At 34.9% G+C, this 25,093-nt stretch overlaps 1 protein-coding gene across 1 annotated transcript in view; it reads left to right on the forward strand.

Moving 5' to 3' along the window:
• Positions 1 to 1,636: 1,636 nt before the first annotated feature.
• LOC120626500 overlaps positions 1,637 to 25,093 on the forward strand; it is a 33,383-nt gene continuing 9,926 nt past the window's right edge. Inside the window, 5 exon segments of the mRNA XM_039894027.1 lie at positions 1,637 to 1,697; positions 18,481 to 18,635; positions 19,369 to 19,543; positions 22,564 to 22,795; positions 24,947 to 25,093. Of these exon segments, the coding sequence (XP_039749961.1) occupies positions 1,662 to 1,697; positions 18,481 to 18,635; positions 19,369 to 19,543; positions 22,564 to 22,795; positions 24,947 to 25,093 (745 nt within the window). The 5' untranslated portion in view covers positions 1,637 to 1,661.

A 25,093-nucleotide genomic window follows, 5' to 3' on the forward strand; every position in this document is an offset into this window, starting at 1 on the left:
GGCCGTAGTCCACCACGCTAGCCCAGTGCGGGTTGGTGGACTCCACACACCTTTGAGAACATAATGTAAAACTCTTAGGTATGCAGGTTTCCTCACGATGTTTCCCTTCACCGTTAAAGTAATTAATATTTTGATACGTAGGTATTTATAAACTCATAATAACTCTTGCTCGTAAACTTCGTCAACTTTTGTTGCGGTTTCATAAAAAAATAGAGATAAAATGTATTTTATGTCAATTTTTAGGATGCAAGCTATACTAAAATTCGCACAATAAGGTTTAGCTTTACACCGTCCGTAGGTAAGAAAAGGCTTTTTTAATTTCGCTGGAACGTTTCACAATGTTTTCCGGTAGAAAAATATCCTATAATTATATAATGTGCAAAAATTATGAAGCCTCTCTCGGTCTCCTCTGAGAATGTGCTGGCCAAAAGCAGACTGGTAGACTTAACACGTCTTTGAGAACATTATACAGAACATTACACAGGCAAGCAAATGATATTTAATTGCTTAACATAACGAACAGTTGCCATGCCTAAAATAATACATATTTTAGTTGACTCCCCACTTCTTCTAAGTAATATCGATTTTGCATGTCGTAGGTTAAATGCAAGGCGTAAACCTCCCTTTGCGTAGGCTAGATGGAAGACAAGGTATTCGGCAAATAACTTTTTATCTCGTGCGTGCAATGCTTTTAACAACAAATATTGTGAGACGGACATTTTCATGACAAAATTGGCACTTTTAGGAAATTTATTATGACAAAATAAGTACTATAGCTTTAAAGTTTTTGTTTTTCATTTTTGTTTTCATTTTTGTTTTAATTAAATTATTATATTTTTTTTCTTTTTTTGTATAATAATAGCTTGCTAGGTACTTATTCCTAAGCAATTGTGGTCAATGTTATCGTATTATATGTATAACCAAGTTGTGGAAACTTCATTGGTTTATGTGATACAAAAATACGGCCTTACTTTTATGTGTAATAATACTGTTTGTTTCCCTTGAAAAGCTAATAAATAAATAAATGCCGAGAATCGAATTCATTACCTCCGAAAGGGAAACCGTAGTCTTACCCACTCGACTATCACCGCTTTTTAACACTATATTATGATTTGCTAACTATTTGACTACGTAAACATACGACATCAAGCCAGAAATTCGTAGGGAGTCTCTGGACACATATGGCACTGAACCGAGGAGTGTGGAGGTTCTTACAGAAAATCTTTGTCCAGCAGTGGACGTCTGATAATGTCGTGAGCTACATGACCAACGAACAAAATAAATGGCGATATTCAAAGTGGTGTTATAGTCGTTTTGAGTTCAAAAATCAATGCCCAAAGCTATCAGATGCCCCAAATAAAGTTTGATAACAGTATTATGCGATACTGCACAATTGCAAAAAGAGCGGGGATCGCTATAAATAAAAGAAAAAACGTTACCAACGAACGGTGAGAGTGACAGCGATCGAGGCCCGACGCACGCGCAAGACCGCGCACGAGAAAGTTCCACATTCGAAATACAAATTTGGCGCCAACGTTCACCATTTTGAAAATCGTGATCAACATAGATATTTTTATAAACTGTGTAACATCGATTTCATTAATTCTTAATTATTATCTGTGTCTGGATTGTGTGAATCGATAGTGACTTTCTCGTAACACATGTTTAGCAGGATGACTAACAAACGTAACATCAAGGTATGTTTTTTTGTTTGTATTTTAAAAACACTAGGTATAACGCATATTTAGTTTATAGATTTATTTTGAGTTGAAATAATACTGAAGCGTAAGGTATTTGTGTCTGTGATTTTCGAAATAATTGCTCATTTCTCATTATATTTAATACATAACTATATCTGATTAAATATTTTCAATTTTATTTAAATGCTCATCACGTAGGTTCCATTATTTATACAAAACAATACCAAAATGGTAAGAATTACCATTTAAAATTGACAACTAAAGAAATAAAACTTACCTATCTCGATTATGAAAAGAAAAGTAATAAATGGAATTTATAGAAAGGGCGTGGCCGAAAATTGTGTGGAAGTCAGCCCCGGAATGCCCAGATCTAAAATCTATGTCATTAAATAGTACAGACCTTCTTTTTACAGGATAACTAAGTTACATGTAGCTAGGCAGTCGCAGGTAAAAACTATGAACGTTGAAAAAAGTTGATTTCTTTGCTCACATTGCCGTAATTTTACTTTTTTAATTAATATATTTACTCTATGAACTTACTGATTAAAACCTTTGACGTTTATTCTAGGTCTTTTTGAAAATTAATAAAATTAGTGACTGGCAACATTAAAACAAAAGGTTTAATCATTGTACATATACAATAAAAATGTCTAAATGATTCTTACGTTTATTCAACAAAGGTCAATTGACTTAGAACAAAAAAATTGTTTATAATTATTCTTTTCTTTTCAATATATTTTGAGTGCATGCTATGAAACACAAAAAGTTGTTTGAAAATTCATTTTTAATTATATATACATTTTGAATTACGCTCATATGTGACACCAGCCTGGGGCAAAATTCGGCCATGTCGTTTATGTTGATCACGATAAAATTAAAACTAATTCTGTATAGTTATATATAACATTTATTATTTATATTTATATGCATATAACATATATATTTATACTTATATATATATAGTTATATATAACAGTTATTATTTATAGCTAGCACAGTTTTTTTTACAATTATCGGTTGAAAATGTTTCCCCTTGGACTGCGGATAATAAATGCAACTACCACCTCATTGGTCTAGTGGTCAGCGTGTTGAACTATGAATATTTAGTAAGGATTTTGTATGTTAAAATATGCGTTAGAATGTCTCTGCAAACAGTAATAAATAAATAAATCCTGTAACAGCCCACTATTGGACTAATAGTCTCTCGCTACGGGAGAGTTTGCCCATAATTGAAGCATAGGATGAACTTATATTTACTTACTATACCGATTTGACGACAAAACATTTCTATTAAGTAGTATGTTTTATTTTCCATATTAATATTTTAAAGAGGAAAGATTTTTTTGTTTGTTTGTACCCAATAGGCTCCGAAAGTACTGTACAGATTTTAATTATTTCTTCACAAAAGACAGCTCATCTATCTCAAAGTAACATAGGATATAATTTATTTTGAAAACAAATGGAGATCCTTAAGAAAATTGCAATAATGTAACGCAAAGTAGCAATTTTTTTCTTTCGTATGAATACTTGGTGTGCGCTAAGAAAACTATTGATGGTAAATAAATATTATGAACTACATAATTAAAGTACTATAATTAACTACAAAAAAGTACGTGAGGCAATATATCTAACCAAGCACATACTTATTGAAAACACAATAGTAACTTTTGTGTTCCAAAATTTTATTAGATCACAGATAGAAACAAAAGTGGGTTGCATTGATAACGCAGTAATTCTTATTCAAATAAAAAGTTTAATCATCAAGGCATTTATATAGTAATAAAATCCTTTTAATGTATCGGGAATAAAAAAATTTAGGACAACACGTAAACAAAACAGTTTATTTGTAAAAATAACCCCCGATTTACACAACTTAAATATATGCTTTCAAATAAAAAAAAAAACGCGGACGAAGTCGCGGGCAATAGCTTATAATAATGTAAGTAGCATATTGATTTATCAGCGGGTGGAATTAATATAGACCAACCCGTGATAGGTCTTTAACCTATGGTAAAACTAGTTCTTATTTACAAGTTCTAGAAAAAGCTTTCTATAATATATATGTGAATTAAGAAAACCCATAACTTTCGCAGACGATTTGTGCTCAGATTTAATCGATTCTAACCCGAATCTTATTTTTGTTGACATACTGTCTCGAATCTCGATGAAGCTCGTCTGAAGCGAGAAAGTAGTTTCGGCTTGAGCGTGATTGTCTATGGCATCGAAGCACGATCTAATAAATAAATAAATATACTACGACAACATCGCCATCTAGCCCCAAAGTAAGTGTTCTTGTGTTATGGGTACTAAGATGACTGATCAATATTTTAATGAATAATATACATAAATACTTATAATAAAACATATAAACACCCAGCCACTGAAAAACATTCATATTCATCACACAAACATTTTTCCAGTTCTGAAAATCGAACCCACGGCCTTAGAGACCCAGAAAGCATAGCAGAATCCAAATCTAATACATTTTGTACAAAAACTAACTTTGACACCTCTTCAATAAATTATTATATAAAATTACAAGCGGTCCCTCGCGACTCCGTCTGCGTGTAAGTCAACCTTAAAAGATAGACATATGCTGTTACGGATATTTAAGATTTTAGAACTTTTGAAGGGGAACAATTTTGTCATATACGCCTCGCACTTAGTGGAAGCTCTCAAAACGAAAACGAACCCTGATTTCGAAACATTCTTATTTTTGTGCCTGTAGTTTATTATGTTGCCCACGTGTATATTTTCGTGCCCACTTACATATTTTCTTAAATTAAGTCAATGAAATGTGGTAGTAAAACAATGTGTATACATACTTAAGTATAATAGGAGTCACTTAAAAAGAGCACGGAACTGTCAGTTGAGCTATACAATCGCACTGATTCACATGCTGTACATAGAACTTAATCTTAGTGTAAGATTTGAAAGTTCCTACCTGAAGATCGGTTGCGACTGTCGATACTCTGTAACGTCAGATTAAAATGGAATTTAGCGGCTTTGTTTTATAGCTGAAAGTCTTATACAACGTGTAACAGAATTACGAAATTATATCGAAAGAAGGAATAAGTATAATTCATAAAGAATCACCCTGTAAAAATATATATTTAAAAAATCATATTTAATTTTCCATACAAACTAATTCATAACATTTTAAGTCTTTACTTATGACAACCCTATTGAAGATAAAATACCATCACACGCATTGTACCTACGCCACGCTACTACTACTTATGCTACTATTAGGTTTTCGGTTCCACAGATGAGTCTCAGAGACAGTATATAATGCAGGTACATTATATACTGTCTCTGAGACTCATCTGAAGTATTATTTCGGTTTTCATTTACAAGTTGGATATAATAAAATTAAATACTATTACTGAAGAAGCCAAATACGAGCCCTTATATAAAGAGGCACCATGTGAATGTCCCACTGGGAAGGTCGACCGATAGCAACCTTTTTACTGTACATCTGCTATAAATCATAACATGCAGTTTTCACTGGTGAACAATAGTGCGAAGTAAAAAGAGCAAATAAACGCATTGTTGTGAAGAGCGTACACTTTTCCGATACCATGGGAAACTGCTGAATTTCATTCATATGAAGTAAAGTGAAGTCATGTCAAAGTTTCTTTAGAAAAACGGGTATGTTTATTACTAGCGCATGCCCGTGATTTCCCATACACTCTTTTGTCCCCTTATCTTAAAGCGCGGGGTATTTATGAAATAAACGCTTGTATGGGAAATTTATTTAAAACTTACTTCCTAAACATAGAATTTAAAACCTTTGAGAACATTATGGAGAACTCTCAGGTTGCAGGTTTCCTTATCGTTTCCATATTAATTAAACAACCGCAAATGATTGAATTTAAACCGCCGCCGCATCGCGACGTTTACACTCGATATAGGGTAGTTATAATTGACGGGCCTATTTGATGCTCAGTGCAAAACCGTCGGCTATAAACAAAGCAATACTCAGCACGGCATGGAAGGAACACGTGATGCATCATTCCGCCCTGTGTCCAAGCTGAGGCGAGGGTGTTAAGCCAGTAATTTCACTGGTTACCGCACCTTTCAGATTGAAAGCATTGCAATAACGCTGCTTAGCGGCACAAATAAGCATGGCGGTAGAACATTCCCGAAGGAGCAGGAATAATTAGATTTATTTCTATTCTTCTTCTTCTTCTAAAACATATCCAATGCATTGCACACTAGGTATGTTAAATGTATAACAATATTATCGTTACCTACACAACCTGTGTTACAAAAAGCCTAATGGATGTTGTATCGACCTGCATTCAACTTTTCCTGTCACGAAGTTAAGGACATCATCCAGATCGATTGCAAATATAATCCGTTACTGAAGTGCTACTAGCGATTTTATTATTTGCACTATATCGTTTTTACCTACACTAGGTGGAAATGTCATATATTTTTTTTTTTAATCTTGTAAAAATTTAGGAATTGACAGTATATACCTGCGACTCTCTGGCAATCGCGGCCTCTACTCTTTACGACCAAGCTTCGGCTCTCGTACCACCAGCGCCGAAATTAATATCTGCCTTCATCAGTCTTATAGAATTATATTATATGTTAGGAAACATTGACATTTCGATCTACTTTTTGAACTCTAAATCATTAGGTATATCATGCTGCAACGGCAGGAGCCATTTTTGAAATTAGAATTTTTAGAATTCTTTCTGGTCTTGTCTGGTGACTAGATCCTACTGACAAAGCCTTTTAACGATTTAACGTTCTGGTACGATGTCGCGTAGAAACTGATTTTAATATGGGAAAAAAATAATGACGTTCCCTTACCTACCAACCTACTAACCAATCTACCTACCAACTAGTTACCCAACTACCATTTTAACTATCTTTTAATTTTACTACTAATTAACCCTCGACTGCAATTTCACCTGGTGGTAAGTGATGATGCAGTCTAAGATGGTAGCGGGCTTACCTGTTAGGGGGCATGGCAGTTATATTGAACCTATACCCCTAATCGGTTTCGGAACGCTAAATCGCTTAGCGGCACATCTTTTTCTGGGGTGGTAACTAGCCACGGCCAAAACTACAACCAGACAAACCTACCACCAGGTAAGGGATTAAAGGAATTGCAGTCAGAGGCTAATTTGTAGTAGAATAAATAATATTGGAAAAGAGCGACTCGCTGGTTTCTCGATAATATCTGTAGATAGAGTACAAACACAAACACAGCACACAGACATGCTTGGCATTTCAAACGTGCTTAGAGATAAAGCCTACTTGAAAAATTAAATTAATTTGGAATTTGAATAAACAAGGGTTTGTTTTAATTCAAATTCAAAATTTACTTCTTTTACTAGGCCTAAACATCTGCAGGTACACATATGTACTTACAAGTGCTCAGGCACACAGACACATTCCTGTTTCTTTATCTATATTTGACGGCCGACTGGCGCAGTTGGCAGCGACCCTGCTTTCTGAGTCCAAGGTCGTGGGTTCGGTTCCCACAACTGGAAAATGTTTGTGTGGTGAACATGATTGTTTTTCAGTGTCTGGGTGTTTATCTGTATATTATAAGTATTTATGTATATATTCATAAAAATATTCAACAGTTATCGTAGTACCCATAACACGAGCTACGCTTACTTTGGGGCTAGATGGCGATGTGTGGTATTGTAGTAGTATATTTATTTATTATTTATTTATTTATATATTTAAAAGGAAGTTGTGTTAGTTACACCTTTTATAACTCAAGAACTCTATTTTTATGGTATTTGATTTTTTTAAATTCCTCTTAGGCCGGACTAGGATAATAAGTATTAAAATATAACATTCATAAAAAAAAAATCCGCGTTACGAAGTTCGCCGGGACCGCTAGTTTTTATTAATAATTACTATGTCATCTATAAAAGATACAGTATTAACTGTGTCTAACCTATTTCATAATAGTAATTAAAATCGATTGTTAGTTAAAGAAGTTTTTTTTTTTTGTTTTTTTTTTTTTTATAAATAAATATACTACGACAATACACAAATCGCAATCAAGCCCCAAAGTAAGCGTAGCTTGTGTTATGGGTACTACGATGACTGATGAATATTTTTATGAATAATATACATAAAATACTTATAATAAACAGATAAACACCCAGACACTGAAAAACATTCATGTTCATCACACAAATATTTTCCAGTCGTGGGAATCGAACCCACGGCCTTTGACTCAGAAAGCAGGGTCGCTGCAAACTGCGCCAATGGGCCGTAGATAGGTTTAAAAAGTTTAGCATCTACTCATTTGAAACTTTACTTCGGTAAGCAATAATCATATTTCCATTGACCATTGAACTTTACGTAAGATGTATAATAAAGGTTTTTATACATTCATGTACGTATTAGCGCACCAAAGTGGTAACTTTCACATATTTGACTCATCCAAGTAGGTAGTTACAGTACAGCAAAAAGCTTAGAAATACGTATAATTAGCGGACACCCGCAACTGCGTTTCCTGATTTATCCTGATATCTTTAATCATGATTTGTGTATAAAGAAAAAAAATGGAATGGAAATTGTTGGAAAAGAGAAAACTGCTGAGTTCCTTCAATATATTTATATGTCTTTTGAATTAATAAATTTGTACACTGCCCATGAGTGCATGGGTCTCCCCCCACAATGAGAAGGGGTTAAGGCCGGATTGGTGGGTTTCACACACCTTTGAAAACATTATGGAGAACTCACAGGTTTCCTCACGATGTTTTCCTTCACCGGTGAAGCAATTGATATATTAATTGCTTAAAAAACACATAACTTAGAGAAAAGTTAGAGTTGCGGGCAGGGATTCGAACTCGCACCCCCGAATGTGGAGTCATAGTCCTACCTACTGGGCTATCACTGCTTCCATTTGTTACTTGAAATAAATTTAATTTTTGAATTTTAATTTACATCAGGAATTCAAACCTTTCGTTGTAGTCCCTGTACATAACTTAAGAAGAAGAAGAAACACTTTATTGCACGTAAACACAAAGGAAAAGAAACATTAAGGAGTATACAGTAAATAATGTAGACATGCAAAGGCGGCCTTATTGCTGTAAGCATTCCCTTACAGGCAACCTTTGTAGAAAGGACTTACAGCAAGAGAACGGGATAGTGCCAAGCGTGTTTAATATAGGTATACTTAAATACCAAAAATGTATATTGTATACAAATACATAGATAATTTAGATAAATATAGTGTTATTATAGGACATACCATGCAAAATGACACTCTTATACAACGTCTAAATGAAAACATCATGTACTGTCTCTGAGGCTTATCCGTGAAACCGAAAACTTGTTTTTGAGTAAACCACTGTCATAGTTTTTACTGAAAGTAAAATGTGTCTCCTGTCACTTTATAAGGTACGCGACGCGTAGCGTAGGTACTATGCACTTGTCAGACTTTTATCTTCAATAGGGTTGTCATATTAAGCACACACACGCATCCTTCAATATTATTTCGTAATTCTGTTACACGTTGTATCATTGTTACTTTTGATCCAGAACCGTTAGAAACAATACTTTATACAGTATCAAATAGTCAGCCACTACTCCATTATATTTGTCAGACAGTGTAAAAGTCAGTCAGTTCCAGTTCTGTGTTATAATATTGAATAAGTATGAAAGGAAAAAAAATTTAAAAGGTATGAAAGAGTTATGCAACACTAGTAGTTAGTATATAATTAGGAGCTTCCTCAGAAAGTACTTGTAGGAAAGTGAAGTGGAGTAAAGTGAAAGCAGCGAACCTATTCATTGCGTTCACAGACGGACAGGTGAACTCTTGACATTTTTGATGACTCTGTTATAACAAAACAAGGCACAAATACTGAGGATAGATAATAAATAGGTTTCTCTAAGCACAGGGGGTTATATCGGTTAGTGAACAGATCGAATAATTACCGCTACACGCAAAGCTTACACACAAAAAACTAATTTAAGATTTAAGTTTTTTTTTGTATTTTCGGTGATTTATATTCAGGACGGCGCTGATAGACTCTTCCTTAATTTCTTCTACGAGAGAGGAGAGTTGCGCCCAGAAGAATAATAACTCTCGTAGAAGAAATTGACTATGAGCTCAGAAACGTTTTGGATCCCTTTGCCACTAATGGTTTGGACCACTGGTAGTGTTCTCAACGCCAATCTGCATGGTAGAAAATATATTATCTATCTATAGTATCTATCTATAAATATATATCTATTATCCACACGTTTACATGATGTTGATGTCATAATAATTCTATATAAGTACTTCCATTCAGAGTGGCCGTCTGCCCATTAAATCTTACAATATTTAATAACTCACAAATAATGCAGTTATGGCTACTAAAAGACCAAAGAAAGATTAATTACCAAACAGAAATGCATATTCACATTCTCATCTGACACAGTTTAGTTGCACAAGAGTCGATTACATTCTCAGTGAATGTTTAGTGTTTTATAATATGTCTGTATTAACATTAATGTTTGAACCTTGCGAATAATTTCAAAATTATACATTCCAAATAGCATGAAGCTTTTATTTTTTTGGCACACAAAACAGATTATGCCATAACATAACAAACAGTTTTCACAATATTTTGACAAACTTTCGTTCTACGATTCTTTTCCTAAAAACTAAAAACCTAGTAACACTACATCCCGACATAAGAATTAATAAAATGAGTGAATAAACGCTTCAGTATAACTTTGAAGAGATATAATTTAAAGAAAGATTTTTAAAATTTAGATTTTATAGATGGAAAGATAGCAAGAAGAAGTCTCAGTTCATACCAACTACTGGATTTTAGATTGATAACTTGTTTTTATTATTAAGTAATATGATGTTATATAATATATATATAAGAATATACAATATTTTGTGTCAAAATAACAGCAATGACAACATGTCCATGTTGAAACCCCATTCGTCGAAACGTCGCTGGTCTTCTTCCCATACGACCGTAGCTTATAATATCACAACAGCTGACACTGCGTTGCTTAAATTCGAGTTAATACCAGAACTGACAGCTTAAAGTGCTCTCTCAGACAATTTGGCGAACTGACCTCCGGGATTGTATTGAAATCTCTTGCAATAAGTACAAGCCCAAAGTTGTCACAATATAAAAAACAAATATTTTCAATTAATAATTGAATAAATATTATTTTCAGTGCTAATAACTTGCTTATAACCGTATATAATCACATCCATCTTGTTATTTCTTTTTATTTACCTTCACGCATTTATGGAATATCGGTATTTTATAATAATTACGCGATCTTGAGGCCGAGCCCTTTTCTGAGTACGAACAGCTTTCTTTCCACCAGTGCATCCGGTTAAGGAATTTCTTGACATTTATACTACCATTTTGTCAGCTAGTAAAACAAAAGTCCATAATAAATGAGAAACCAAAAATCAATGTGAGACATCATTATTATACTTTTATCATTAATTATCTCCCCGTGAATGTGTTTAGTAGGGTAATAAATTAATAACTTATTGACTTGAATAGGACCTCTGTTTTAACAACTGATACGCTGGATCGCTTTCCGGTCAGGTCATAAATTAAAATGTATAAAGTAGTTTTAGATCTTTAATAGATGAAGGTAGAACTAGTAAAGTGTCTATCTTCGAAGAAATGGGTCAATGGAAATTTTAAGGTCACAATCGAAGGACCAGTCTTCTGCTTTTGTTCTATAACTTAAACGTAGTTTCAACATTCGTGATGGCCAAAGGCTAAGTGTTAAAGAGTTCAAATCCCAGCCCCGTGAATCAATTCGTAAGTTTATATGCTTGGGAACTCACAAAACTAAATGATTATATTTGTTCAGCACTTATTGGCGGCGTGGTAAAACACTTTATCCGATGAATAAAAAAGTTTAAAAAGTAAACCATCAAGTTCCGTTTTAACCTTTTTGGTTAACGTAATGACTCGTCTCGCCAGTTTGGGTTTTGACACGAGATTACGTAACGTGCACTCATTACGTCCGTCGAATAGTCAAGTCTTTGAAAAGATTAAATCTCGCAAACTACTTATTTCCAAAACATAAATCTTGTTTTTCTAGGCTTGTTTATTTGCAAGATAGATAGTGTTGTAGTTTATTTGCAAGATAGATAGGTTTATTGATCTAATTTGTTTATGCAACAGAATAATGCTAAACAAGAAAGTAGAAGGACAAAGAATTAGAGGTCGAATTAAAGGGGAGTAGGACGAAGACCTGATTATAGTGTGAGTAAGGATGTAAATGAAAAATGTTGTAGAATTAAGGTTTTTAAATGATTTTAGTGGAAAAGAAATGATTTGAAAAGGAGTTGGGGGTTTATAGAAGTAACTGGAGAAAACAAAAATGTTTTGTCCACTCCAGAATACTACGTGGAACAGAAGGTAAGACAAGAAGAAGTATCACGCAAGAATTGTTCAATTCAAAAGCAAATATACAGACTTTAATACTTATCAACTTTTTATTTGACACAGTCTTTTAAAACCCGAAACTAGCCCGAATTTCACACAGTTGGTGATTAAAATGGTTGATGACGAAGATTAAGTAAAGATTACATTAGAATTTTAAACGGGATAAAAAATATCTTATACCCGTTGTCAATTAAAATCGGTCATCTTCTTTTACTTGGCCTGTTCTGGCCTGGCTTCTTCACTTAGAACTTCTAATCCATTTAACGCTAAGAACCTTTCCTCGCCAGCAATGCTACCCCAAGTATCCAAGCTCGCCCCAGAAACCCAGAAGGCATGCAAAAGAGTCATTCATAAATCTATAAATCTGTCTTCCGCTAGTGATGGGCGTCTCTACTTTCTATCTATAATAGTCACATGTCAAACACAATAAATATGACAAATGCAGATAATTTGTGGCACAGCTGTGGTTCAGAAAGCAAAACGGACTCACTTTCGTTCATACGGTTACGTTATAAGTCGTTGGCCGCAACCTGGCCTGCGACAAGGCATAACTTACCTACTCGCATTTTTCATACAAAAAACCCGTTATGCGCGTCGATATCGACGCCTTAATACTGCTTGCTTTATAACACTTACAACTCATTCATGGAGATGTTTTTGCAGTATTAGAACTGTAGTTATACCATTACACCAAAATAAGACGAGATGGAACAACTGCTGAAGAACATGGTACAGCTGTACATTTTAAGTATCGCGATTTGCCAATCAATACTTTTGTATGTTGGTCGCATTTGCAAAGTGTGGCAAACGCGCGACTGTTTTGGATGACATCGAGTGAAAAAAGAGCGTTATCGATTGATGTATTGCGACAATAACAATGCCGAATTGCGGTGAGGTAAGATATACCAGTGACAGTATCGCGACTATAGGTAAAACAGTCTTTTTGCGATTCGGTCGCTACTGAATGGCTACCTTTCTAAAAACTTCCTAAAGAATTAATGAATTAATGAATATACTTTAATTGCACACCACAAAAAGTACATAAAAAAGAATAACAAAACAACGTATACAATTTGACGGCCTTATCGCTTCCTTATTCTCCTTCGCTTATATATCTAAATAATATATGTTTACAGAAAACCATTTATTTTAATAACCATTCTTCTTCACCATTTTATGCTACACTGTCTCCGATTAAGCAGTGAAAACTTTCCGGTCTCTTGACAGATATCTATCATTTATACATTTGTATTGCACACGTTTTAATATTTTTGATCTACACCAGGAAGATTTTACCATGTAATGTAATTCTAAAAATGTACTATAAATGTTACCATTCCACTCAGGAAACTCTATGTCAATAAAGCATATCAGTAAATTGTCACACTGGACACCACACAATCATGTTGACCAGGCAAGCGTGCATTTCACCATAACCTATCATAATCACATATTGGTCATTTCCTTTAAGACATTTTTTATATGGAGTTTGAGGATATGAAAATTGAGGGTTGTCCGACCTGCTGCAATTTTTTCATAGGTACCTATTATGCCTTTCGTACCATTGAGCTTGTCGAATCATTCATATGGCAAAGTACGAGGATAATTACCATGAGTCTTTTGTTAATGACAAGGTTTCTTGGAAGTTAATTTTCTTAACTTTATTTATTCAGATATATCACGTACTATATTTTTCCATTGCTGTGGTGTGATGGTATAATAACTCTTTAAATTCTTCAACTTAAAACTTAAACAGCGTGGGTTTCAATGTGTAACTTGGAACTCGAGAGCCATGAGAAAAATAACATCATGAAATTATGTAAATAACTATTCGGTAATTACTAAAATATAAGTAGTGAAGTATTATAATAATTTAAATTATTCATAACAATAATTTACATATAATAAGTTCTAAAGTAGGTTTTATAAAAAGAAAATTTTCAATAAAAGAAAATAACAAACAAGATGTATAACTTGGTTCCGAAAGGATTTCAACTCTTGTAGTTTGACTTCAACATTCGCCTACCAAGGTATTAAGCATAGCAACTTCAGACGTAATATAATGAAGAATTGGTATTAAGAACAATAGGTAATCCTTTCTACATTAACCCACAAAAATTATTGACAACAGGAAGTGAAGCTATTAGCATTTGGCCACGAAACTTACTGACTTTAAATTATAAACCACTAAATAATCAAAGCGTAAATTTCTATTAAGTATGAAAAAAATTGATTACTAAAGGCCTACAAATGACTGAATGGATAAATTAAATAACATAATTTAAAAAACCTAAAACTAGGTTCAAATCATATTTACTATCTAAAGTAAGATCAGACGTTACGAAACTATACGTATTGTGTAAAATGGCAACTATCAACAAAAATTTAAATGATAGTCTAAAATGTTATGGCGTTTAGTGATAGTTTTTGACGTGACAACTTCTTATAATTCGATGGAACCGGCTGCACGCACGAAAAAACATGACGTATGCAGCGTTACCTCGCTCTGAGGCGTTCCAATCAAGGCTTGAAGTGCAAGCGAGAGCGCGGAACGAGCGACAAAGAGCGCGTTCGACATCTGTCTCTCTCCGCGTCCGCGTGGACAGCTTCTATACAATAATACATTTACATGTTTTCGGCAAGGATGAAGTGCAGTGAAAAGTGAATGTGGTGTCAGTTGTTTATAGCAACGATAATATCTATCAAACAAATAAAATTAAAATATTCTTTTGAAAAATGCAACCATTCCATCAGTATTTTCTTACGACGTTGTCACGTTCAACTATCGTCAGTAAACCGACTTTACAGACAACCAATTTTTTGAATTTCATTTCGTATCATCATCATCATTGGCCAATTTTAATGTCCCACTGATGAATTACACTCGCACTCGCACGCCTCTCACATTTAATAAACTTAGACCTCTCATACTGATGTTGCTCTAGAACTGATTACTGATTACTGAGGTTTTTGGGAAGAAAATCCCGGTACCCAATTTTTTTTTAATATTGTAATACATTTAAAATACCTAGGATGCAATGCAACGGATATATTTTAGTAATATGATAGAGCTTTTTGTGGCATCTCCTCTGGGGAAGTACTACCACCAAGCTTATTTCTTTGCTATGCTATGAAGGACGTGGTTGCCGGTATAATTACAGGCACATGAGCCTTAACTCTACGCCTCAGGTTGATGACCATGGCGGCACTTTATAAGACGTGTTGCTAGCATGCCCTGCAAAATGTTCTTATGTTTATAGGCGATGGTTTTCCACATACCATCGGGTAGACCATTCGCTATGTCCGTCAAAAAAAGATCTGTTACAATGCTAACATCAGTAAATTCATCCGCATATTTTGTGGCCGCACTAAGAACCAGTAAGCCGTAAGCGGAAGCAGGGCGGCTGTGGTAACGGCGCACGTATCACTTTCGCTTTTCACTGCCAAGGCGAGTACTTGCGGGATGCTTAAAAAGACAAACGTTGGTATAATGTATCAAAATGTTTCCCTTTAATAATTTATAAATTCAAAATTTCTTTATTCATGTAGGCCTATCACAGGCAGTTATGAAGCGTTCATACATAAATGTTTACATAATTGTAAGGGGATGGTGATAACTTCGTTCGCCAACTTAATCCTAAAGCTACGAGGGTTCCAAACGCGCCCTGGTCTAAGAAGAGCCCACAACAAACTTAGCCGAAATATATATGTGTATAAAGACATTGCCGTGACGGACTGGCAGACATCATCATCATCAATTTAACCAAATGACGTCCACTGCTGGACATAGATCTTCTAGGGAGTTCTACAATCCACGGATCTTGGCCGCTTGCCTCCAGCTGCTCTCAATGACTAGCCTGATATCGTCTGTCCACCTCGTTGGGGGTCGACCTACGCTGCGTTTTCCAGTGCAGACCACCTATGCCTAACCTTAACGACTCAATGTTGATTTAAAAAATTAAATCAACATTCAGCCGCTTAGCTTATTTACCGTCTATAAGGGGGATAAACAAGGGAAGAAAATTTATATGAAAGCCTGTTTGATATTTGTACATCCATGAAATTTGGAAGTTATTCTTGCTAAAAATAAGAAAAAACGCTATCCACTGGTTCTAAAAATTCCGACTCGGCCAGGTTTAATAAGTTTGAAAAGTATCTTATTTTGTAATATATTTATAATATCAAGAATTCTATGCAGACGATTTTTCTCGCATCTCCTATTTAAGAAAAAAATTAATTGTGTTATTGGTTCGCCTGAAAGAGCCGATGATATAAATCATAATCTTGAAGTTCAATAAACAATAATAAGCCTCAATGTGAACTGTATTTTAAATAAAGAACCTAATGACACTGACAGACATAAAGTGTCAACTGTATTTAAATAAAGAACTTCAAATGACACTGACAGACAAAGTTTCGATTACAAAATCGCAAACTATTACCGGAATATTGTAATTACTCTACCTGGAAATAAGACAATAAATAATTCATTAAGAATCATCCTCATAACTATAAACATGACTCCAACCACAATATATTAATAATTGACACCATATTAGCACACCATGCTTTTAGTTCCGCAATATCCGTCGCACTGTGTGGTTAACATAATATGTAACATGGTTAAGAGATCAACAAACTCGTAACGCTAACTTAGCTCTCAGTAACTATATCTGTCCTGTGGCACCGTTGACTAACGAACCGGAGGTTTCCTCATTTTAACCAATATTATACAATTGGCAAGTAATCTATATCTTGTGGTCGTGACAAATTCCCGCACGCTAATATCGTCACTCAAAGTTTTACAGTACAGGTGATTTTTCCATGCGTCATTTTGTCATTACGTACCGGACACTTCATAAAGTGTCGGCTATAGCAAGCTTGTTATTTGTGATGTAAGATTCGGATGTTTGTGTTGATCATGTAATGTGATGGGCATATCTAAGTTTAATGTCTGATTGTTCAGAACACAGCTAAAATTTTTGTGTCTTGTTTCAGTAGGAAATGCACTCTAGGAAAAAATAAATTGAGCGATGCTACGTTACTATTTTACAATACTCTGTGAATTGTTAGTATTCGTTATAGTATGTGTTTAGCTTCTCGGTGCCTTATATCTCTACTATGTTACAACGTTTTACAGTACCTAAGATAACTGATGCTCCAAATAGTCTAATAGAATATTGGCTTATTAGACTCGGAATACAGTTAATCTGGCATTCATCCATCTCTTATTATCTATGCATTCAGATATTCATTTCTCCTCTTCTACATTCCTCGTTGTTTTCAGATCTGTTTACTAGATTATTATTATTATTATTATTTTATTGCATACACAAAAACAAAATAAAAAGAGAAACATAATAGATAAAATAAAAAAATAATAGAAAACTAGTTTAGGTGTGCAAAGGTGGTCTTTTCGCTAAAGCGATCTCTCCCAAACCTTGATCATTAATTATATCCTGCAGATCATAAGTTCAAAGTGATATTCCTCATATTCCCCTCGTTTCATTTTTAATGCGCAACATTATTATTATCTTGATAATGCAGATAATCAACAATAACTTAAGGTGTAAGTTCAAGAGTTAATGATGGTCAAGCATCAAAGTGCATAGACAGTTAAAGAATTACGTAAACATACAAAAGTTTGGAAATTAAGATAAATCATTACCATTACTTTCATTTTGGTTTGTCGTCATGATTTGCTGCATGACTTGCAAACAATGTCTTAAATTATACTTTAAACAATTAAATGGCTATTTCATTCCGTCTAATGACTGTTTTGTTTACTTTGTGTCTTCTTTGTACACTATTTGTGACTTTGTAACCTATCAAAAATATCACCACATGAATACACTACAAATGGGATGTGTATTTTTTAATTATTCTAACTAATACAGGTACTCGAATTAAATTTGATTACTACAAATTTAATTTATTCCAATATTTTTCCTGTACGTAACTTTAATGTATAATCTATCATCTTACTATAACTAACTTAAGATTGACACCTGAGATATCTTTTTATTAGGTTTTGTCTTGACGAAGCGGTAAACCACAGGTTTTAAGTTGGAGGGCCCGGGTTCAATTCCCGGCAGGGGAGATTTGGGAATTTATTATTTCCGAATTTCCTCTGGTCTGGTCTGGCGGGAGGCTTCGCCGTGGCTAGTTACCGCTCTTAGTATGTTACTTAAGCTTAATTTGCTAAAACCAAAGCACCATACAGATTCTCCTGCTTGTCGCGGAGTATAGCAAATTAAATAATACATAACGTACCTCTTAAGCCCTTTGTAAGTGTGTAAGTACATAACGTACCTCTAAACTTCGGTTTTCATTTACACGTTGTATATATCTTTTATCATCTTCCCCAGGTCTGGATCTGCATGTTATGCATGGCTACCTCAATGGCCTATCCAGCACAGAATCCTGTACAGCTGGACATCATCGATATGGCTGCTATCAGTAGGATGTCACCGCAGCAGTTAGAACTATTAGCTGAGGGGCTAGCGGCAGAGGAAATTATGAGGTACGCCACTTAACAGTTCTAGACGTATAAATGTTTTGAGTAGACGACTAGTAACAAACTTTCATTTATGAGGATAAATTAGATAGTGAGTTACTAATTTACCGGCATCATTATCATCAACCATATACCGGCCCACTACAGAACACGGGTCACCTCTCAGACTGAGAAGGATTTAGGCCGTAGTCTACTGGCCAAGTACGAATTGTTAGGCTTCACACGCCCTTTGCATTACAAACAGACTGACTTGACGTTTCAAAAGTGCTTATAAATTAGGCCTACTTGAAATAAATGAATTTTGAATTGAATTGAATTTGAATTTGGAAAACGTTATGGGCAACTCTCAGGCATTCAGGTTTCCTCACGATGCTTTCCTCACGATGTTTTCTTCTCGTTTATGCGTTGAGGTTAAACAATATCGACAACCGGTTAGCGCAGTGGGCAGCGACCCTGCTTTCTGCGTCCAACGCCTTGGGTACGATTCCCATAACTGGAAAAAATGTTTGTGTGATGAACATAAATGTCTTCAGTGTCTGGGTGTTTATCTGTATATTAAAAGTATTTATGTGTGTTATATTCATAAAAATATTCATCAGATATCTCAGTACCCATAACACAAGCTACGCTTACTTTGGGGCTAGATGGTGATGTGTGTATTTTCGTGGTATATTTGTTTATTTATTTATATCAAAATGTATCAGACAAAGACAGTCTAAAGGTTTACTTTTCTCAACAGAACAAAACGATCATCCGCCAAAGCGTTAACATCAGCTGTAGTATCCAAAGCCTCATCAGGATTGCAGAGTAAAGTTGGTTTTCTCAGCCAGGCATCCGCTGGTGCCGCGTCTTTCATAGCGTCAGCATCCAGCAAGACCGGCCACTCTGCTGACACGGGATATTCATATGAACCGGTAAATATCTTCCTCTCTATCTTAAGTTAAGTTCTTAAACTACACTAGCGTAAGTCTTGCACTAGTTTCATGTTGTTTCACCTTTTACATGTAGACCGTTAAAATCTGCACATGTAACAGGTAAAAACTACTACAAAAATATAAAAAAAAAAAATCATTTCGTTTAGTAAAGTTGAAGCATAATACAATATGTAAAGGTTTACCAAAGATAATTACAATATGTGTGTCCACTTGTGGTGTGCTTGTGTGTCTGTGCGTGACAATGAATGAAGGAATGAGTACACTTTTATTGTACACCACATAAAATTATAAATAAAAATTTAACAAAAAGCATACAATTTCTCGGCCTTATCGCTACATAGCGATCTCTTCCAGGCAACCAAAGGCGTTAAACACAGCTCAAGAAGAGAGGTAGGAGCATTTAAATAAACATGCATATGTACCTATAAATACATTTATTATGTATACATATAATAAACTTACAATAAAATATATAGATACTGACAATGTATGGGATTCAAATTCATATCTACATTTGTTGCATCAAATCCTCCGCTTCATAATAGTTTAATTTATGCAACCTCTCAGTAAGCACTTTTTTACATTTATGAACTACTTGCACAAGCTACTGGTCCATATCTAATGCTTGCACAACTAATTGACTGGGATTACTTGCCCTTTGCTTTATGTCTGTGGAAACCCCCGACCCCAACTTGGGTTGGTTAGGTTAGATGAACGAATTCGTGCAACTCGTAACTCAATTGCAAGGATGACCCTGTTTATCGTGTACCTTAATATACTATCTTGCATCATAATAGCTAATTTAAATTAAAAAATTAAATTAAAAATATTTTTTTTTTTTTTAAATTAAATTAAAATTAAATTAAAAATATTTATTTCGTTTCGTACAGCAAAATAATACATTGAAATTGGGGTCATCCTAGTAAGTTACTAGTATTACTACTAGCACTTGTGGCGAGCGGCCCCGCTCTTCCATAACATCATATACAAATTGAAATAAATAAGTAGATCAAAGTTATATAAATCAAAATTAAGTATAATTCAAAGTTATAAAGGTAAACCAAAGATAATTATAACATGTGTGTCTACTTGAAGTGCGTTAGTGTGTGTGTGTGTGTGTGTGGGTGTGTGTGTGTGTGGGTGTGTGTGTGTGTGGGTGTGGGTGTGTGTGTGTGTGTGTGGGTGTGTGTGTGTGTGTGTGTGTGTGTGTGTGTGTGTGTGTAAGTGAGTGTATGTGTAAACGAATGGATGTATAAGTTATAAACGTGTGCTTGTGTGTCTTTTCATGACAATGTATGGGATGCAAAATTCATACGTTCATTTGTTGCATCAAATCCTGATACATTGTACAATACATTGTACGCATTAAATGCGCCCGCAAAGTTGCGCTTAATAAAGTATGTGAATGTATAGTAAAACAGTCATGACTATTAGCTCACTGCTCAGTCCATATAACTAGATCTTCAACTAAGTTGATAACTAGTTTAGGCCTGATCGACTGAGGTTACTGCACTCATTGAAGTTTAACCAGCAAGGTGACTCTATAAGTAAAACTAATTACGCGTTTATCTGTCCCAACATCGCAATGTTGATAAACCTCACTAATATTATAAATGCGAAAGTGTGTTTCTTTGTTAGTTTGTCCTTTCTTCACGCTTGAACTCAGCAGCCAATTGACTTGATTTTTGGCATTGGATTAGTTGAAAGTACGGAGAGTAACGTAAGTTACTTTTTATCCCAGGGAAACATACGGTTCCCACGGGATTTGAAATACATGAACATAAATGTTTTCCAGTCTCTGGGTGTTTATCTGTATAAAGGTATTTATGTATATTATTCATAAAAATATTCATCAGTTATCTAGGTACCCATACATAAAACTAGCTACGCTTACTTTGGGGCTAGATGGCGATGTGTGTATAGTCGTAGTATATTTATTTATTAATTTTATTATACTTATGACAACCCTATTGAAGATAAAAGACCGGCACACGCATAGTACCTGCGCTGCCCGACGCGTAACTAATAAAGTGACATGAGCCACAAGATTTTAATTTTGCGTGTGATGCTAGGGCTGTATCTGATTTCTTTAAGTAAAAACTATGGCAGTTGTTACTGAAAATCTCAGTCTCAGAGACATGATGTACCTCTAAACAGTGGCGTGCACTTAATATATGCACAAAAGCACTGCCTACCCTAAAATTTATATATAGCCCGTATAAGAGGAGAATTTTTGCTATTTTATGTATGTTTCCTGCTGTATGCATAACGTGGTAAGAAACTCAGTTCACTCCACTGCCACTCTATGATTTCGGTTTTCATATTTTCCGCATTTGTGAAAACTTCGATAATGCGATGTAGAATCTTGTAGCGCCATCTAGTTAGGTAATGTTAAGACCTTCACAACCCTTTTAATCGCAAAGTCAGTTAGTCTTGCGTTCCCATAATATCATTCCGGACCCTCTCGATAAACGACCTTCTTCGCTTCATAAATTGTAATAAAGAGGTCTATATTCGGTACGGTAATTTAGACCGTGCGATGTTGTAATCGATGTCAATAGTATTTTCCTCAGAGTCATCCTTATCGATAGTAATCTTAGTCTTTAATTATTATTAAATTTTGAAAACCCATGACTATAAATGACATGACTGTTGAAAGTTGAGCATGTTGTTGAAAGACCCGAATTATTAGCGGAGAAAACCGTGGTACTGACTTAGATAGGAAATTCCAACTTTTTATACATCCGATGGCAAAAGGTGAATGTCTCACGATGGTCATGGGTAGGTATTTCCATGCATTCATACAAACGATTTCTGATAAGGACAACAGAGGAGCTGCAAGTCTTATCTTCACAAACTTCTGCTATAGTCCGTGCGACAGCGCTCGTCACCTAAGGCGATATGTCACAATACTGTCTGAGGAGAATAGCACTTGCGCTCGATTTATAGCGACGCGTTATTCATTAATCGTAATTCGTAAATTGTTATTATTTTCACAGCATAGCGAAAAAGTGGATTACTGGGGCTTGAAAAAATCTATCCTATACACTCTCTTCCAAGCCGTAAAAGCTATCACTGGCGGTGTTACTATCCTGAAGGGCCAGCTTATTAAGGGAGGTGGAGCCTTAGCAGCCACTTTGGGCAAAGTGATATCATCAAAGGGTGATACTGTCAGCAACATTGGAAAGAAGATCGTCAGCTCAGCGGCTTTGAGTCCTAAGAAACCAGTTTGTGAGTATATAAATAGATTAAGATAGACAATAATCTATTGTAATATAGAAATATGTAAACAATATTTTCGAAACTAATATATTAAGTACCCAAGGTCATGAAACTGCAAAAGTTTGTAACTTACTTTCTGGTAATACTTAAAAGGTATCACAATTTTAACATGGCAATCAAAATATAAGCTAAAACAAAACGCTTCTATTAAAAATGTCTAATAGGACACTTTATTTTTCCATCTCATTCAAAAATCCTATCTTTATTTCCTTCCTACCCGTCGTTTGGGGTTCGCAAATTTATGAACAAAAAATCGACCTCCGACTACCGCGAGCACGTACTATTCGTGAGAACAAAAAATTAATATCGTTTCGCATAACGCCTTATTGAGTATTGTGGTGGTGAATCTATTGTGTACCTAAGTTAAAATAAGTGACACGCTGGATTCGCGAAGGGGTACCGTGAGTTGATTCCTTTTAATCCAGATTTTTCCTTCACGTCTTTTCCGAATCTTTAAAATCTTTTGTTTTCGCTTATCAATACAGACCACTTGCTTTAAAATATTACAGCTCTCAAAACGCTTTATTCCCACCACTTTCATGTAATAAAATGTTGACCCTTTGTAAAATTTAAGTGCTATCATTAAAACTTTGTTCATTTACCTTACGTAATAATACTTATCAAATTGCACAGTTAAAATTTTACGAGATAACTAATGCATGAGATTTTACATGAATAAAATAACAGACATGAGCTAGAATAAATTACACTCTTTGTTTTCTATTAGGTATGTTTTCGTCATATTAAGTAATAAGTAATAATACTAAAGATCATCTCGATGAGATGTGTACTTATGTGGAACTAATGAATAAACTTGCTTAAGCAAACGCTGAGCAACTTGCTCTGCAAAACCTTCTGATTTAAGTCGTACTTTTGAGTTTTACTAACATCTTATTCTTTTCTTATTTTAACGCTTTAATAAGCTTTTATAATATCATAAACGTAGAAACTATTTTATTGCTCTGCGAATTCTTTTATTATTTACGTGTGAAAGTACTTAGACCCAGCTCCTGCCATCACTTTCATTGCATGTTTAATTCTTTCACATTAAGTTTTCATATTTCCCATAACACAAGCTACGCTTACTTTGGGGCTAGGTGGCGATGTGTGTATTGTCGTAGTAGTATATTTTTTTTTTTTTTTATATTTGATATTACGGCAATGAAAATTAAGCTTAGTTTGCTTTACTCCGCAAAACGCAGGAGAATCTAACGAATGAAAGAAATCATCCGCAATGTACTCTCTACGCACGTTTTGCCCCGACATCGAAAGAAAGCTGAGCATCAGGAGATGTTTAATTTGTATAGTTTTTAACAGATTCTTCTGCTTTTCGCGGAGCATAGCAAACAAAGCATTATTTTAATTGTACATGATGGAATTCCGCAAAGTAACGCCTGTTTATATCCAATACCTATTGCGGCTTTACCAACGTTAATATGTAATGCTCCATCATCATCATCACATCCTCAGTCTATGTATACATACGTCTATGTATGTAAGTAAAAACATTTTTGTTTAAGTAAGCCAAAGCAGTTCACCTTTGAAACTAAACGCGATCAAGCAATCTAAACCTAGTTTTAAAAACTTTAAACTGGATTCAGGGCTGCAATCCGGACTTTTGGAAGTTTATTAAAACATATCTTACTTACTTTGAAAGCAAAAGCGAAATTAGCCCTTAACTATGGGCTTTTACACCGTTCGGTTTCAAAATCAATTATCAAAGTTTATATGGGAGAATTTAACGTATAGTTTCTATCGTATCGTAGCTGTAGCAAAAATTGTACACGGAATAAAACGCGGACAACCGCTGCTCTCTAGCGAATACAGACGACAGCGGCGTTCAAGTTCGCGTCATGTGAGCCACCAATTACAAGACTCTCGCAAGAACGTGCGCTTCATGATTGGTTGTACTCGTATGTTAACGCAAAAATAGAGACAGGTTGGTTGGTCTAAAGTAGCGTATAGTTTTGAACCGAAAATCACAGATTTTCGGTTTAAACGAGTACATGTGATTGGTAGCAAACAAGACGCAAACTTGCACGCAGGATGAACGCCGAATGGTTTGACTTACCTTAAAAAAAAAACCATTGTAAATTCCAGCCACAGCTGTCTACGGTCCTCCTCCCACACATATCGAGTACGGTCCACCGAGCGCGTACGGCGCCACCGCACCCGCTGCGTACGCGCACACAGGACCCTCTGCACCCACGGGATTCGCTGCACACAAATACCCTTCACAATTAGATG

This window comes from Pararge aegeria, chromosome 9 (genome assembly GCF_905163445.1).
Source record: "Pararge aegeria chromosome 9, ilParAegt1.1, whole genome shotgun sequence".
In the NCBI taxonomy this organism is placed as follows: Eukaryota; Metazoa; Arthropoda; class Insecta; order Lepidoptera; family Nymphalidae; genus Pararge; species Pararge aegeria.